The sequence below is a fragment of the Nicotiana tomentosiformis genome, chromosome 11 (genome assembly GCF_000390325.3).
Source record: "Nicotiana tomentosiformis chromosome 11, ASM39032v3, whole genome shotgun sequence".
NCBI classification, from domain to species: Eukaryota; Viridiplantae; Streptophyta; class Magnoliopsida; order Solanales; family Solanaceae; genus Nicotiana; species Nicotiana tomentosiformis.
This window is the reverse complement of record NC_090822.1, coordinates 85,669,183-85,684,792: the sequence shown is the minus strand read 5'-3', so window position 1 is coordinate 85,684,792 and position 15,610 is coordinate 85,669,183. Positions and strand designations below refer to the sequence as shown.

General features: G+C 40.8%; 1 protein-coding gene across 6 annotated transcripts; it reads right to left on the bottom strand.

Moving 5' to 3' along the window:
- Positions 1-888: 888 nt before the first annotated feature.
- On the bottom strand, positions 889-3,967 carry LOC104084499 (uncharacterized). 6 transcript variants are annotated; one of them, XM_009588382.4, is made up of 3 exons: positions 3,809-3,965; positions 3,347-3,485; positions 889-2,074 (listed from the first exon to the last, which is right to left on the bottom strand). In XM_009588382.4, exon 3 carries the CDS (start codon positions 1,912-1,914, stop codon positions 1,111-1,113), a length of 804 nt encoding a protein of 267 aa, XP_009586677.2. In that variant the 5' UTR covers positions 1,915-2,074; positions 3,347-3,485; positions 3,809-3,965; the 3' UTR covers positions 889-1,110. The 6 variants fall into 6 exon arrangements, with proteins under 6 accessions (XP_009586677.2, XP_018622297.1, XP_018622295.1 ...); XM_018766781.3 differs by having other exon boundaries at positions 889-2,064; XM_018766779.3 differs by having other exon boundaries at positions 3,352-3,485.
- Positions 3,968-15,610: the final 11,643 nt, after the last annotated feature.

Sequence of the window (15,610 nt, the reverse complement as noted above, 5' to 3'; positions counted from 1 at the left end):
ATCAAACGACTCGTAGCTATTAAAGGAGACGGGTTACATTCTAAAATGGTATTATACCAAGGTCTCGAGTTCAGTGCCACTCTAACATCTCCCGTGCTTAACCCAAAAAGGGTTGGAAACAGTCAAGATACCAAGTCGAAAGACACCCTGTAGTCGAACACAAAATATGTGAAAATGGTAGCTAAACTTGAGTTATCAATCTACTGGCAATAGATCTCTGAGGAACGATGTTTACTTTCCTAGGAGATGATTACAACAGCTACTTTCCACTCCAACCAGAGCATTAGCAGTGTTCTTTTGGTTGAGGAGAAGCTCAAACCACATCATGAAATGGAATATTGCTGAATAAAAGAGTATGAAAGACAAACCATGTTTTCCTATTGAGGCAAATTCTCCAGGTATAAGAGCTTTCATAAAGAGAAACCACTTATCAAAGGCGAAAAGCGCAAAAACGCTCTAAGGCATATTGGGGCTTTAAGCGCAAATAAAGCATGGACTTGAATGAAGAAAGGAGCAAATGGAGAAACACCACAAATATGTATGTATAGTCCAAGACTAATATCTATAAGCATGAATACCAAATATATGGACAAAGAAATTGAAGAAATTTTATGATAAAGTGAAATATCAATTGTTTAGTGTCGCCTCTTAAGGATTACACTCATTCGCAAGGAAAATTATGCCTTAGCGCCTTGATGACAATACTGAAGCGCCCGCTAAGCGATATGAAGCACTCAACATGTTTTGAGCCTCGCTTCAGGGCTTAAGCGCGGTTTAAGCGCCGCCATTGATAACACTGAGAGAAAATAATCTACAGTTATACCACCAAGCTGACTTCTCTAAGCTAGTTCAGCAACAGCAACCACTAAGCTAAGGAGAAATTGTGGATCTGTGAACTGATATTATTAGTCCACAATGAGACTAGAAAAACTCAAGTGTTAAATCCCACAATAAACAAGAAATTTACACCATCCTTGATATGAGAACTAAGATCACACCGGTGAGGCATGTTTACGAATGCAACCAGAGGTATTGCGCATTACAGCTTCACAATCCAAGTCAAGGAAGCTATAGACAGAGAATTTCTCAAACAAATTGAATGAGAACATTTCAAGCCGTGATCTCCCTGACCAGCCACTCTAAAGCAGGATATGCGAAGTACAATACTAGGAAAGATGGAAGTCCAAAGAGAATTGTGATCACTAAGTAGAGTGCTAGAACAGCTGCACAGGAGGGTATTGCAAACATAACAAGTAGAAGAAGCACAATAACTAATGGGAACTTGGATGTAAGGCGAATAAAGAAATCAAGGGACTTGTGAAGAGAAAAGTGGGCCCTCTGCAATGTAGGGGTACCACCAGTATGGTTATAACCACCAGCATTAGACCCTGGAGATCCTGGACGATGAACCCTCCTGTAGGTCATGACAGAGGTGTTGTTCCCCATAACTGCAGTGCCTCGGACGGACCACTCTTGTTGATGATCCCTACATTTGGCAGATGGAGACTTCACCCTGTCACCATTTCGGCTTTCCACCATCCAGAGGAGGAAAAAGTTCTTGCTAGGAAATTTGAGATTCCCGTTGAATGCCAATCGAAATGTCAACAAATTGCACCATGGGCAGGAAATGAATAATGGAATCTGAACCTGTTGAGTGGAAACCTTCATAGAAGCAGGCTTAAGTCCCAGCAAACAGTTCTTGCAAAGCGTGTGACCACACCACAAGACATGGGGGATATTCTCTACAATGTTAAAAGACTCCCAGCATATTGGGCATTCAAGCCCTTCCTCAGTGCTGGAATTAGAACAGGCATCGTCGTCGTCATCTGAGAATTCATGGCAAGCTTGACTGGACTCACCAGATTCCTTCTTCTGTCCAAAGCTTGTGATGGCATTTGAAATAGATCTCCACATATCAGGGAGCAACTTAAATCGCTATTGCTAACAATTACTCGAGTTTGCAACTTGGCTTGTACTTGTATATGGTACTAAAAGATGAGCCCAACCTTCAAAGTAGCATGCCTCTTGGTTCAATCTTAAACACTTCTTGCTTCTGTTTTGAACCTGAATAACACTGAAGATAACTAGTCATTAATCTACCATGTCTAAATGATAGAAAACTTAAAATTCACAAGCAATAACAGATTAAAATAAGAGCTGGATTATGTTTACGCCTCCTCATTAATCAAGGCCTCTCAAATAAATGGCAAATACGAACTGTTGCAGTTTATTGTCCCACTTGTCCCGCTGCCTTGTATTAACCACCAGCAAAATACAGGAAAGATTCATTCTCTAAAGAACTAGCAAAATAGATCAACATTTATTTAGTACTTCAATGTTAGAAGTTTTGACATTTGTTACATTCTTCTTCTTAATAACTAAGAAATCCCCGAGGATTAGCTGGTGCACGGTTCCAAACTCGATGGATAAAGGCCCTACCCCTCTATCCTTCTCCACTTAAATACTAGGCTTTGGTCCATGGCAAGGTTCAAACTCGTGATGTGTGCCAAACTTTTTGACAATTTTCACATTCTAATTCACTTTGTATAGTTAAAAGGAGATTCTTGGATATCAACATCAAAATGTGCTCCTCATACGTTTAGTTAAAACCCCAACACAAAATAGGCTAACAAAACTGATAATAGGCAAAAGGCATAATCATGACAACATAGTTAGTGCTGAACTAGTACTTCTTTAGGTGTGCCAGCCGTCTAAATGAACAATTAATCAATGAACTGAACATTAATCCTAAATTAGTTGGGCTGGCTATATGAATTCATTGTATCCTTTCTGCACTATTCAGGTCAGCATTAAGAGGATTTATAATAGTTAGACACCTTTTACGCTAATCTTCAAATTCCGACAATCCACCTCCTTTATTTGGACTTCAAACACCTACGATTTGCAAAATTCACATAGGCTTCATTTTCAAAGTAAACAGTTATCCATTTATAAACTTTTCCTCCATCAGTGACACTTTGTAATTCAATGGATACATCTTAGTTATACATTCATCGGTCAAGACTAAAAGATGTATATAAAAAAGATATTATTTTGCATCAATTGACTATCTGAACGACATTTCAAGATCAAAGCTTGCTTTTACTCTTTCTTTCAAATTCACTCATTCAAATCAATCAATCCCTACCCAGTTGGGTTCAGTTATATGAATCCACTCTATCCATTCCACACTACTCAAATCCAAATTCACAGATCATATCCGTATATAAGCTTAAATATATCAGGACAACTGCAGTAGATTGACATTGTCTCCTAACAACAACAACAACAACAACCCAGTATAATCCCGCTAGTGGGGTCTGGGGAGGGTAGTGTGTATGCAGACCTTACCCCTACCCTGGCGTAGAGAGCCTGTTTCCGACCTCGGCTCCCTCCCTCCAACAACTTCCCACCTTGCTCTTGGGGTGACTCGAACTCGCAAACTCTTGGTTGGACGTGGTGGAGGTTGCTCACCACGTTGTCTCCTAACATTAGCGATATAAAAACAAATAAATAAACAGAAAACCGTAATAGATTCCCAAAATAAAGAAAACAAATGAAAAACCCATAAATCTTGAGTCCCACATACTTAGGGAATCAATTGTACGGCATCAATCACAAGATTCTTACAGAAATTCCTTTATGTTACATGCATGCAAAAAACAATTTCCAGATAAAAGTGATGCATATAAGGTTAATTCAGAGGACAATTTGTATTTTAATCTTAGTTCGCAGATTCACACAGAAAAAAAGAAAAAAAGAAAAAAAGTAAGACTGTTTAATATGCTAAGAGTGTCATGAAACTTACTTGTATTGGGAAATATAAAATATGATATAATTGGAGAATTCTCCATAAAGAGGAGAGAGATTAGAAGAGAAATGGATTCTCTCTCTTTTCTCTCTCTCTCTATATATGCTTTCGGAGAAAATTATTACTCAATTGGGGAGATCTTGTCGTCGGATGTCTTTTACCAGAAGACACGCTCATCCAACTATAATTTTGGTTTTATTTTATTTGTTTGTCCTTTTCTGGTATGGATTAGCTTTGTACAATGACTCAATAATGTGAAAGTCATTTCCATTGGTTGCTATTTATAAGTCATGCCCCTTTACGATTTTTAATTTAAAAAAATATTCTTTTCAAATCTCTTATGTGTAAAAATAAATTTTTCATGTGTAAAAATAAATTTTTCATGTGTAAAAATAAATGTATGGTCATAAAACTAAAAATAAATTTGTAAAGAGCCAAAAAAATAATTGACCCATTTTTTAGAGAGTTATATGCACCATTTAATTGTTATAAAATAAAAATGTATAAGGAAGTGAGAATGTATCTTGAGGGTGAAAGTTTAGTAATCTTATTGTTTACCCGTAAAATGGTACAATTGAATTTATACGTGATTTTTAGAAAAGTGAACTAATTTGATCCTGAAATAATGCAATAATTGAAGAAATGTACAATACTTAACCTTGAAATATGGATGAAACAACAGAGATGACAGTTCCGGGAATAAGATTTTCGGGCACAACAATGATGAGATCAAAAAGCAAGAAAGTAAAATTGTATTAAGCTTTGTATAGAATGTAGTATAAGTTTAGCCAGAAAATTCGTGTCCTTTACAATGATAACTAAGCTCACTATTTATAGCTATGTCTAGGGAAGGAGTTCCTAGGATCGTGTCCTCCTTTAATGTCAATTATGAGTGTCATTGATGAAGACGTAACGATGAACATAAATGCCAAATTCTCTGTAATGGACCGTCGCTCTTAATGCTGCAGAATATTTCCTATTAAATACTATCGGGCGTAGAGCATTTAACACACCTTTATGAACGTTATCCTTTCCGGTGACAAGCGGAATGGCTGCGTTCGGTCTTCGGCCATCCCCGTCTTGGGTTCCGCGTGTCCTCCCTTTAGACGACCATGTGTCATATCATATTTTACCCTATATAGATAGTCCCCCTGCTTTCCGGTGATATAAATTTGTGTTACCGGAAAGTTGGTAGAAATACCTTTTTGGCGGAAATTACTATAACTCTCTCTGAAAGTTCCTGACAGTTGATTAGACGCATGTCTCTCTGCATTTAATGCCCCGAACACGCGTCATCCCATGATTCAGCACAACCTTTGTTGATTATTGAGGTAATCATGGCCATGAATTTAGCCGCCAAAATTTTACTTATACGCAACCTTTTTTTCCTTTGCGTTTCATAATTTCTCGAATTTCTGATTTGCATCTTTGTTTCCTATCCTTTCTCTAATTCTCTTCAAACACAAAACCTTTTCCTTCTTCTTTTTCAATGGCTTCTTCCTCTAAGCGTGCTGGTTCTACAAAGAAAAGAACAAAACCGAGGACTCTGTTCCTCCAATGGTGGGTTCCATCATCCCAAGAAAACCTAGTACCACAAAGGATTTTGAACAAAAATTCCCTACTACTAACCCTCGAACATGGGCTGTTAGTAGGTACCCTTCTTTGATCCGTCCTTCCAGTATTCCTGTTGTGAAGGAGGACTGCCGCTACCATGAGTTGGATATCATTGCTCCTGATCTGTCAGAGCGAGTGACCCTTCCCAAGGAAAGTTTTACATACTTTTTCACGTATCCCTTTACTTTGGGTGCGTTTTATTTGAGCGGAGAGTTTGATTCCGTGATTGCGGAGTTTTTCCTTTGCTACCAGGTGTGTTTGTCATGAGTAAGTCTTTCAATGTGGAGGACGATCACCTGCCTTTGACATTTATGCGAGGAAACTGGAGAGGAGCTAACCTTAGCCCATATGATGAATCTCTATTCTACCAAAATCTTCTGCGAGGGACTGATAAACCTCTGCAAGCGTGGCCACCATGCTTTTCTGTCTAGCATGGATGATGACAACGACCGTGGGTGGATGGAACGGTACATTGCAGTCGCCACCAACAACATCATTCCGACAACGGCTTCATCCTTTCCGGTTTCTTGGAACCGCACTCGTAAGCTCTTTGTTTAGTATTTCTTTTTTCTTTTATGACCGTATCAACTTTTCACCCTTCGCATATTTTAGCAACTTGATGGATCCCACTGGTGGAGGAAGTTTTGGAGCAGTGGGTTCAAAAAATCTTGGACACCACGACGCCCAAAACTCGTTTGTGGAAAGAACTAGCCCTTAAATACGACTGGAAGGCCAAAAATCATGGTAATTTTAGTTTACCTTGCTTCCATTTTTTTTTAATATATAGAGAACTTGGTTGAACCCTTCTGACTTGTTCACGAAATTAGGTCTACCTGCGGGCTCTGTTGCTGTCCCCGAAGAGGATATTTTGGCTGATCCTGCTGATCCAGCGAGGCTGCTTCAGGAAGCACTTACTCAAACAAGTATCCCCGGGCCTGTTTCGGGCGCAAACACTTCTTTATGGAGTCCCTGGCCGGAGGATAAGCAACCAAAGAGAATACGTTCCTCCACGACCGAGGAAAAGAATAAGAGGGCAAAGACTGATGCCCCCGAGTCATCTCCGGTGGCGATGACGACTGGTCCTCCTTCTGGGCCAGTCATAGACAGCGTGATGATTGATGATGATGACGAAGCTAGTGATGAGGGAGCTTCTCTACATAGAAGGTGACAATCCTCATCATCTCAACATGATGCTCGACCTGTTAAGATAGTTACACCAACTGAAGACTTTATCTCGACACTTTGGGGATAATATGATTTGGTAGAAATGCCGACTCCCATTTTTAGGCCCCAATTGTTGTAACCGGTGCTGCGGGGCTAAGTACCGGGTCCTTGTCATCTTTGGTTGGCGAGTATCCAACAACCAGCACTGCACTTGATGCAGCTGCTTCTCACTCTTCAACTCCATCAGCTTCATCTCCACCTTCACCAACACCAACACCAACACCAACAACTACTACATCACTTCCATCTTTATCCACTCTTCCACCAATAATTGCTACACCAACTCCATCAGCCGCATCTGACCATGAAGAAGGTGTTCATCTTCCATAGTCCCCAGTTCATGGGAATTTGGGGCAAAGTTATGCTGCCCCTTCTAAAGATCCACAAAAGAGGAGGAATGTTACTCTTTCGGTCTTTACCGGATGTAACTTGCTATCCCGGCCGGTGGAGCTTGCTAATTATCAGAAGCCTTTGGCTTCATAAAAAGACTGGGAAAAGATTCAGGCACTCTCGGGAGAGTGCTTGTTGAACAATGCCATGCATAACACCGCAGCAGTACGTTCTTTTCTTCCTTTATTACTTCTTCTACTTTTGCATGAATGTATTCTAAGTTTTACTTCTTCTTATTTTATAGGCCAACTTTCTTGCTTTTGAGGGCCTTCAAAGGTTGATTCGTGAGAAGGAAGAACTTACTTCTGAATGGAATCAACTTTTGGTAGAACGAGACCAAAATGTTCTCTGCCTCTCGGAACTGGAAACCAAAGTTACTGACGTCGTTGTTTTGGAGGCTCAATTTTAGCAAAGCGAGCAAGAAGTGGTTACCCTTAGCCAAGAAATTGGCCCGCTGAGGGTTAGATTTGATGAAGCTAAGGCCAAATGGGCTGAAGTCCAGGCCGTCGTTCTTGCTGCAACCGAGTGCGAGGCTGCTACTATCGAAAAAGTGATTAACTTAGAAGCAGCCCTGAACTCCAAACTCGAAGATCTTGCTGATGTGGGGGCGAAACATGCCCAGCTAGAAGAGAAGTATAAGAAAACTATCGAGCATAATAGGCTCTTTAGTTCAACTGTCCGAGACCTTGACGTTAGCCTCAAATCTGCTAGGTTCGCCCTGGAAAGCCTTTCTGCCGAGGTTACCCAACTCAAAGAAGAACTTAAGCACCGAGCGACTTCCCTCGTTGTTGAAAAAACTTATGCCATGTACAACATGAGAAGAAAAACCTTGGAAGAGGCCAAAGCTGGTATTATCGACTTTGATGCCGAAATTGCTAAGGCCCGAGAGCTGAGTTAGCTGCTAAAAATGGACTCCTGGCGCAGTCTGATGCTCCTGGTTCTTCTGATTCCAGTTTAGAGTTTTCGAAAACTGAAGAGGGATCGGAAGGTGACGATGATTAAGACCAAACTGGGGAAAACGTTGAGCCATCGGTGGACCCGCCTACTTCTCCCCGGAATGCGGACACTTCTCTTCCTCCTGGTTCCGGAGGCGCTGCAATTTAGCTTTTCTTTTCTTTTTCCCATTTTGAACTTTTACCGTTTTGGCACGTTCTTGTAAATAAAGACATATTTTTTCTCAAGTATCGTTTGATTCTTACTTTCGTTTGAATTTCCATGCAAGTCTTTAATCTTTGCATTTGCTCAAGAGTTCTGCACACATTTTTCTGTTCGCGTTTTACTATGTGTAGTCTCGAATGTGTTTTCCTCGAAGCACTTTGGTTCTGAGCATTATCCCTTTTTCGTGAGGGTTTCTATAAGTAATTGCACAAGTTGACTTTTTGCGTCCTTTTCATATATGGCTTTGGGTGTATTTTTCCCCGAAGGCATTTTTTATTTAGGGCATAGATTCTTCCGGAACCAACCCTTTAACGTGAGGGTTTTTATAAGTATTTGTGCAAGTTTATTTTTTGCGTCCTTTTCATATGTGGCTTCGGGTGTATTTTTCCCCGAAGGCATTTTTTATTCCGGGCATAGATTCTTCCGGAACCAACCCTTTAACATGAGAGTTTTTATAAGAGAGGGCCCTCTTATGTTTACGGTGCTCTTGAAGAGGACGTCTCCTGTTCATTACGATACTAACATTTGAAGTACTTGTTTAACTTTCAAATGACAAAGTTTATTCATCGTTCAGACAAGAAACAAGATAAAAACAAAAGTATTTCATTTTATTCCTTCTATTTTCAAAAAATACATAAGCATTTGCTATGCTTAAAAGGAATTGCCATTACTTGTGGCTATCTTGTACAACTTGTTTCTACGGGGCTGGCTGCGCAGTCCCCGGTCCCGATGATGCATTTTGTTTCTGGATTTTCATTCCCCGATTGACGTGGCAGTTATTGTTGCCATATCCTCATATCATTACCCCTAGTGTTCGAATGCGAAGAGTGCGAATTGGAACACTGAAAGTCTTGTATCTTCGAAGATTCCACTAATGAATTGCTAGATAATCCTCAACTTGGTAACACAACTTTACTTCCTCTCAGGAATTTATGCTATAGAGCGAAGGAATATCTAACAACCCTCTAGTTGTTTGTGCCCGTGAACACTTGGGTAACCTTTGTTCGGTAGCAAACTTAACTTCCCGGTGGTAATTTTCAATCGAACCAAAGATTATCTAACCGTCCCCGAGTGTAAGCCTGCTTGTTTGCCTTGCTATCAAAGGTCTTTATTGTTGCTATCTTCGTAGTATGCTTTCTATTGCCGCCTCGTTAAAAACCTTGCCAGAAAAACCCAATTGGGACAAAAACTGAATGAAGGGAAAAAAGAGTGCAGCACATACTTTCAGCTTGAATATTGTTCATTAGAAATAATATCTTTTGAGGTGTGCCACGTTCCAGTTGCTAGGCAACTTGTCTCCATTCTAGTTCTCCAACTCGTATGAACCTTTTCCAGTGATAGCTGAAATCCGGTAAGGACCTTCCCACGTTGGACCTAGCTTCCCCGCATTGAGATCCTGGGTATTTTGGGTTATTTTCCTCAGAACTAAGTAACCTACTTTAAAATAATGAAAGTTGGCTCTTCGATTATAATATCGCTGTATTCTCTGCTTTTGAGCTACCATTCTACATGCGCCAAGTCCCTGCATTCTTCGAGTAATTCCAAGTTGATTAACATCGCTTCGTTGTTCGATTCTTCATCTGCCGGAAAATATCTCAAAGGGGGTTCTCCTACTTCCACTGGGATTAGGGCTTCAACACCGTACACAAGGAAAAAAGGAGTCTCTCCTGTACTTGATTTGGCCGTTGTTCGGAGGCCTATAGAACTCCGGGAAATTCTTCGGGCCATTTGCCTTTTGCTGCTTCCAACCTTTTCTTGAGGTTTTGAATAATCACTTTATTTGTCGATTCCGCCTCACCGTTTGCGCTTCGATGGTAAGGAGAAGATGTGATCCTCTTTATCTTCAAATCTTCAAGGAATTTTGTAACTTTTGCAGCGATAAACTATAGCCCATTGTCGCATGCTATCTCTTTTAGTATTCCAAACCTGCAAATTATAATTTTCCACAGGAAATCGACCACTTCGCGTTCTCCGATCTTTTGATAAGGACCTGTCTCTACCCATTTAGAAAAATAGTCAGTCAAAATTATTAGAAACCTTACCTTTCCGGGAGCCGATGGCAGCGGTCCGACGATGTCCATCCCCCATTTCATGAATGGCCATGGGGACAGAACCGAATGTAAGGGTTCTGTCGGTTGGTGTAGTAGTGGTGCATAGTGTTGGCACTTATCACATTTTCGTACGAAGTGTTTGGCGTCTTGTTCCATGCGAGGCCAGTAATATCCTGCCCGTACCAATTTCAGCACCAAAGAATCTGTGCCCGAATGATTGCCACATATCCCTTCATGGACTTCTCTTATGACATAATTAGCTTATGATGCTCCTAAGCATCGGGCCAACGGTCATTGGAAGGATTTTCTATACAATTGGCCTCTCTTGAAGCTATAATATGCAACTTTGGCGCGTAACGTCCGTGATGCTTTGGGGTCCACATGCAACTTTCCGTGATCAAGATAATTGATTTCATTTCTCCAGTCCCAGACCAGACTAGTCGAATTTACCTCATAATAACCATCTGTATCCAGGACTGAGCTCATCAGTTGTACTACCTTCCTAGATTCTTATTCCTTTATTTTCGCCAATGATCATAAGTCTGCTAATGCATCCGCTTCTGCGTTATCCTCCCTCGAGATGTGAGTAATTGATCACTTCCGAAATTGTGCCAAACGAGCCTGGACCTTTACCACGTATTGTTGCATACGTTCTTCTTTGGTATCAAATATCCCGTAGACTTGATTTACCACCAGCTGCGAGTCACATTTAATTTCGATAACCTCAAAATCAAGTCCTTGGGCCAATTCGAGCCCTGCAATCAAAGCTTCATACTCTGCTTCATTATTAGTTAAAGAGATCGTGGATTGCCTTAGGGTTTCCCCCTAAGGCATGATTAAGACTATTCCGAGTCTAGACTCCTTTACGTTGGAAACTCCATCCGTAAATAAGGCCGAGACCCCAGATTTTAATTCCAACACCATTACTGCCTCCTTGGTTGCCAGAGGCAGTAGTCCCGGACTAAAATCGGTCACGAAGTCAGCCAAGACTTGCGACTTAATTGTAGTCCTTGGTTTATATTCTATGTTAAACTCACTCATTTTGAGGGCCCATTTGGCCATTCTACCCGAGAGCTCGGGTATATGGAGGATTTTTCGCAAAGGGAAAGTAGTCACCACAACTATCAGGTGACATTGGAAATATGGCCTCAGCTTCCGAGCGGCGACTATGAAAGCTAAGGCCAGTTTTTTCAAATGTGGGTAGCGAGTTTTCACTCCCGTTAAAATTTTACTAACGTAATAAATGGGAAATTACGTACCTTCCTCCCCCCGGATAAAAACCACACTTACCTTAACTTCTAAAACCTCGAGGTAGACTAGAAATGTTTCACCTTCTTTTGGTTTTGAGAGTAATGGAGGGCCCGATAAGTACTTCTTCAGATCCCTCAGAGCCTACAGGCACTCCGGTGTCCATTCAAAATTATTCTTCTTTTTGAGCGGTGTGAAGAAGCGATGACATTTTTTCGATGACCGGGAAATGAACCTGCTCAAAGCTGCTAATCTTCCTGTGAGCCTTTGGACTTCCTTTACATTTGACAATTGATCCGGGATATCCTCTATGACCTTGATTTTTTCGGGTTTTTCTTCAATTCTCCTTTGTGAGACCAGAAATCCCAGAAACTTACTAGAACTGACCCCGAACGCGCACTTCTCGGGATTAAGTTTCATGTTATGCTTCCTTAGGATGTCGAATATTTCTTACAAATGCTTAAGATGGTCACATGTATTCAAAGACTTAACAAGCATATCGTATATATAAACTTCCATAGTCTTTCTTATTTGCTTTTCGAACATCATATTTACGAGCCGTAGATAAGTGGCTCCGAAGTTTTTCAACCCAAAGGGCATTACATTGTACCAATATGTACCAAAATTTGTTATAAATGAAGTTTTTTCCTGATCTTCTGGGTTCATCTTGATTTGGTTGTACCCAGAATAAGCATCGAGGGAAATCATCAACTCGTGTCCGACCGTGGCATCAATCATTTGATCGATATTTGACAGTGGGATCGAGTCTTCGATCATGCCTTATTTAGGTATTTATAGTCTACACACATGCGAAATTTATTGTTCTTCTTTGGAACTACTACTACATTGGCTAGCCAGTCCAGATATCTTACCTCTCGGACCGAATCGATTTAAAACAAGCAGGTTACCTCTTCTTTGACGAATTTATTCATGGCCTCGGTAATAGGGCGTTTCTTATGTCTTACCGGAGGTACGTTGGGATCCAAACTTAGCTTGTGCATGACTATTTCTGTCGGAATACCTGTCATATCCTCGTGCGACCATGCAAAACAATCAACATTAAATTTAAGGAATTCAATAAAACCAGACTTGAGCTCGGGGTGCAGTCATGTCCCCCAAATGGAATTTTCTTCTAGGAATTCCTCAAATAATGCAACTTGCTCCAGTTCCTCCACCGTAGATTTTGTTGCGTCCTTCTCTTCTGAAACTTGGAAATATCTCGGCACCTAATATTGTTCTGACGACTATACTTTTGGGCGAACTCCTTCTAGCTCGAGAGTAGGTTCCGGTTCCTGTAATTGCTATGTCATGCATTCCTTCCCTTTGCTACTGGAAACTGAGATTGCATTCATCTCCCTTGTTGTCGGTTGATCACCTCTTATCTGCTTGATTCCTTCGAGCATTGAAAACTTCAGCAATTGGTGATATGTTGAGGGTACAACCTTCATCTCGTGTAACCATGGCCTTCCTAGGATGATGTTGTATCCTATGTCACCATCTACTGCTTTGAAGAGAGTTGTTTTTATTACTCCTCCAACTTTTGTGAGCAGCAAAATCTCTCCCCGGGTCGTCACGCTTGCAAGGTTGAATCCAGCGAGGAGCTTTGTTGCCGGGATAATGCTTCGGGTGAGTTTAGCTTGCTCCAATACACTCCATTGTATGATATTTGCCGAACTTCCTAGATCCACCTGAACATGTTTAATATTAAAATCTAACACATTTAAAGGAATTACCAGTGCGTCATTGTGTGGTAACAACAATCCGTCTGCGTCCTCCTCCGTGAAAGTGATATCGTCTTCCCGGAGTCTTTTACTATAAGTTATTGATACTTTCGTCTTCTTTGCTGCCGAAAAGGTGACCACGTTAATCTCATTCCCCCCGAAGATCATATTGATCATGTGGCATGGGGGTTCTTCTCTTGCTTTCAAAGGTTCCGCGTCGTCTCTGTTACGACCATCATTGTTCTTTGCTTGTCCACTCAAGAATTCTTCGAGGTGACCATTCTTTAATAGTGTAGCCACTTCTTCCTGGAGGTGCCGACAGTCCCCTGTCCGGTGATCGCTCGTCCCATGGTACTCGCACTATAAGTTTGGATCTCTCTGGCTGGAATCTGATCTCATAGATCTCGGGAATCGTGCATCTTTAATGTTTCTCATGGCTGACACCAACTCCACTATACTGACATTGAAGTTACTCTGATAACTTGGGGTAAGAAGGATCCTGAGACCCAGAAGTCTCCTTATCCTGGAGTGATCTATTATTTCGACCATGATCAGTCCCTCTGTCAGCGATGAACTTGTTTGCTGCCCAGAAGTTTCTGCCATAGCCTTCGGTCCACTCGTAGGGAAAGAACCAGCCCCTCGAAGTCCGTCTGTCCGCGTCGTAATCATCTTTTGATTTTTCTCTGTACTTCTCCCGTCCTTTGGCCGATGATGTGGAACCGACATGGTCATCTTCTGTAACGACCCGACTTGTCATTCTTAGAATTTATGTCATGTTCAACAAATTAAGGTCTCGAGCAGCTTCGTAATATGTGCAATGACTTGCGTACAAGGCCGAGTTTAGTTTTCGGAAGGTTCGGAATTAAATCGAAAGAACAATTCTTATTTTTGAAGCTTAAATGAAAAGAGTTGATTGAAGTTTGACTTTTGTAAAAATGATTTCGGGATGGAACTTTGGTTTCGAAAATTGGAATAGGTCTGTGGTGTCATTTATGACTTGTGTGCAAAATTTGAAGTCAATCGGAGTTGGTTTGGTATGAATCGGCATTAGTTTTGGAATTCGGAAGTTCGTATGTTTCTTAGGCTTGAATTGATGTGCGATTCGTGATTCTAGTGTTTTTAGAGGATGTGAGGACCCTCAAATTTCCTATTAGTCAGAGGCCATAATCACACTCACAAGTCGCTTAATTGTCGTCTTGCCTTTCCACGAGAGGTTAAGGACTGGAACAACTTAGATGATCATGATATTAAGTGTAGGAGGTGTATTGGATGTTGTTAGGGTCTAAGGAAATCCCTAGAACTAAGCCAAGTTGAGAGCTATGTAGTGGGCTAAAGTTTCAAATAAATTCGCACAAGATACAACTTCAAACGCATGCAACTACCAAAATATAAAAACTTAGGTGGTGATATACCTATCAAATTAAAACCCTTTGAGTCTAGTTTCTAACGCATCAAACCGTTTGTCATTTGGATATGTCTAAAGAAAGTTATGGCCATTTTACCATACCTATTCCATATGCGCGGCCGCGCATATAAGGGGGTTTTCTTCCTCTTGTGTGCTGCAGATGTGCGGTCACTTGCCCAGGTGCGTGGCCACGCACGTAGGAGCCTTATAACTACCCCAAGGATGGGGAGAGAGAGAGTGGCTAAGTCATTTCTTCAAGACTAGGGCTTTCTCTCCATCACCCATCCGGCCAAGGCTTCCAATACACACCTAATGTGAGTTTTTAAGTGTGTTTTTATAATGATTTCACTTCTCAATCACTAGTTACAACAAGGTTTTGATTGGATTCAAAAGGATTTCTTCAAAATCTCAAGAACACCCCAAAAGTTATTTTTCAAGATTTGGTCTACAAGAGGTATGTCTACTATCTCTAACTAATTCATGGTGATTATTTATGTATGAAATATGTGTTAGGACTTATGGGATGGTGATTGGAAGCAATGAGTGCCCAACCTAGGTGTGTTGGTATTGTAGAGATTGTAAAATAAATTAATTGATAAGATTTATGGGTTGTGAGTGAATTGTTGGGCATGCATGTGCTAAGTGAAGTTGTGGATGGCTTAGAGACGATTGTGAGGTGAATCATTTGGGTGGAAGGTGGTTTTTAGGTGAAGAAATTCTATTGAAGGAGGTTGTAGAAAAATATGCACATTAGATGTATGATAAAATGTCTAAATGACTTAAAGTATAGAAATTTTGCTAATATTGGTGCAATTGTGTTGCATTATTGTAGATTGAAATTTGTTTAGTGTGGTGGACCATCGTAGTATTATGAAGGGGCGAATTTCAGATTTGATTCGTCCAGAGGTGATTTCACTTGCGAAGATCGTTTAAAGTATCAGTTTAGTTTCGTCGAGGTAAGTATCTTGCCTAACCTTGTGTGGGAAAA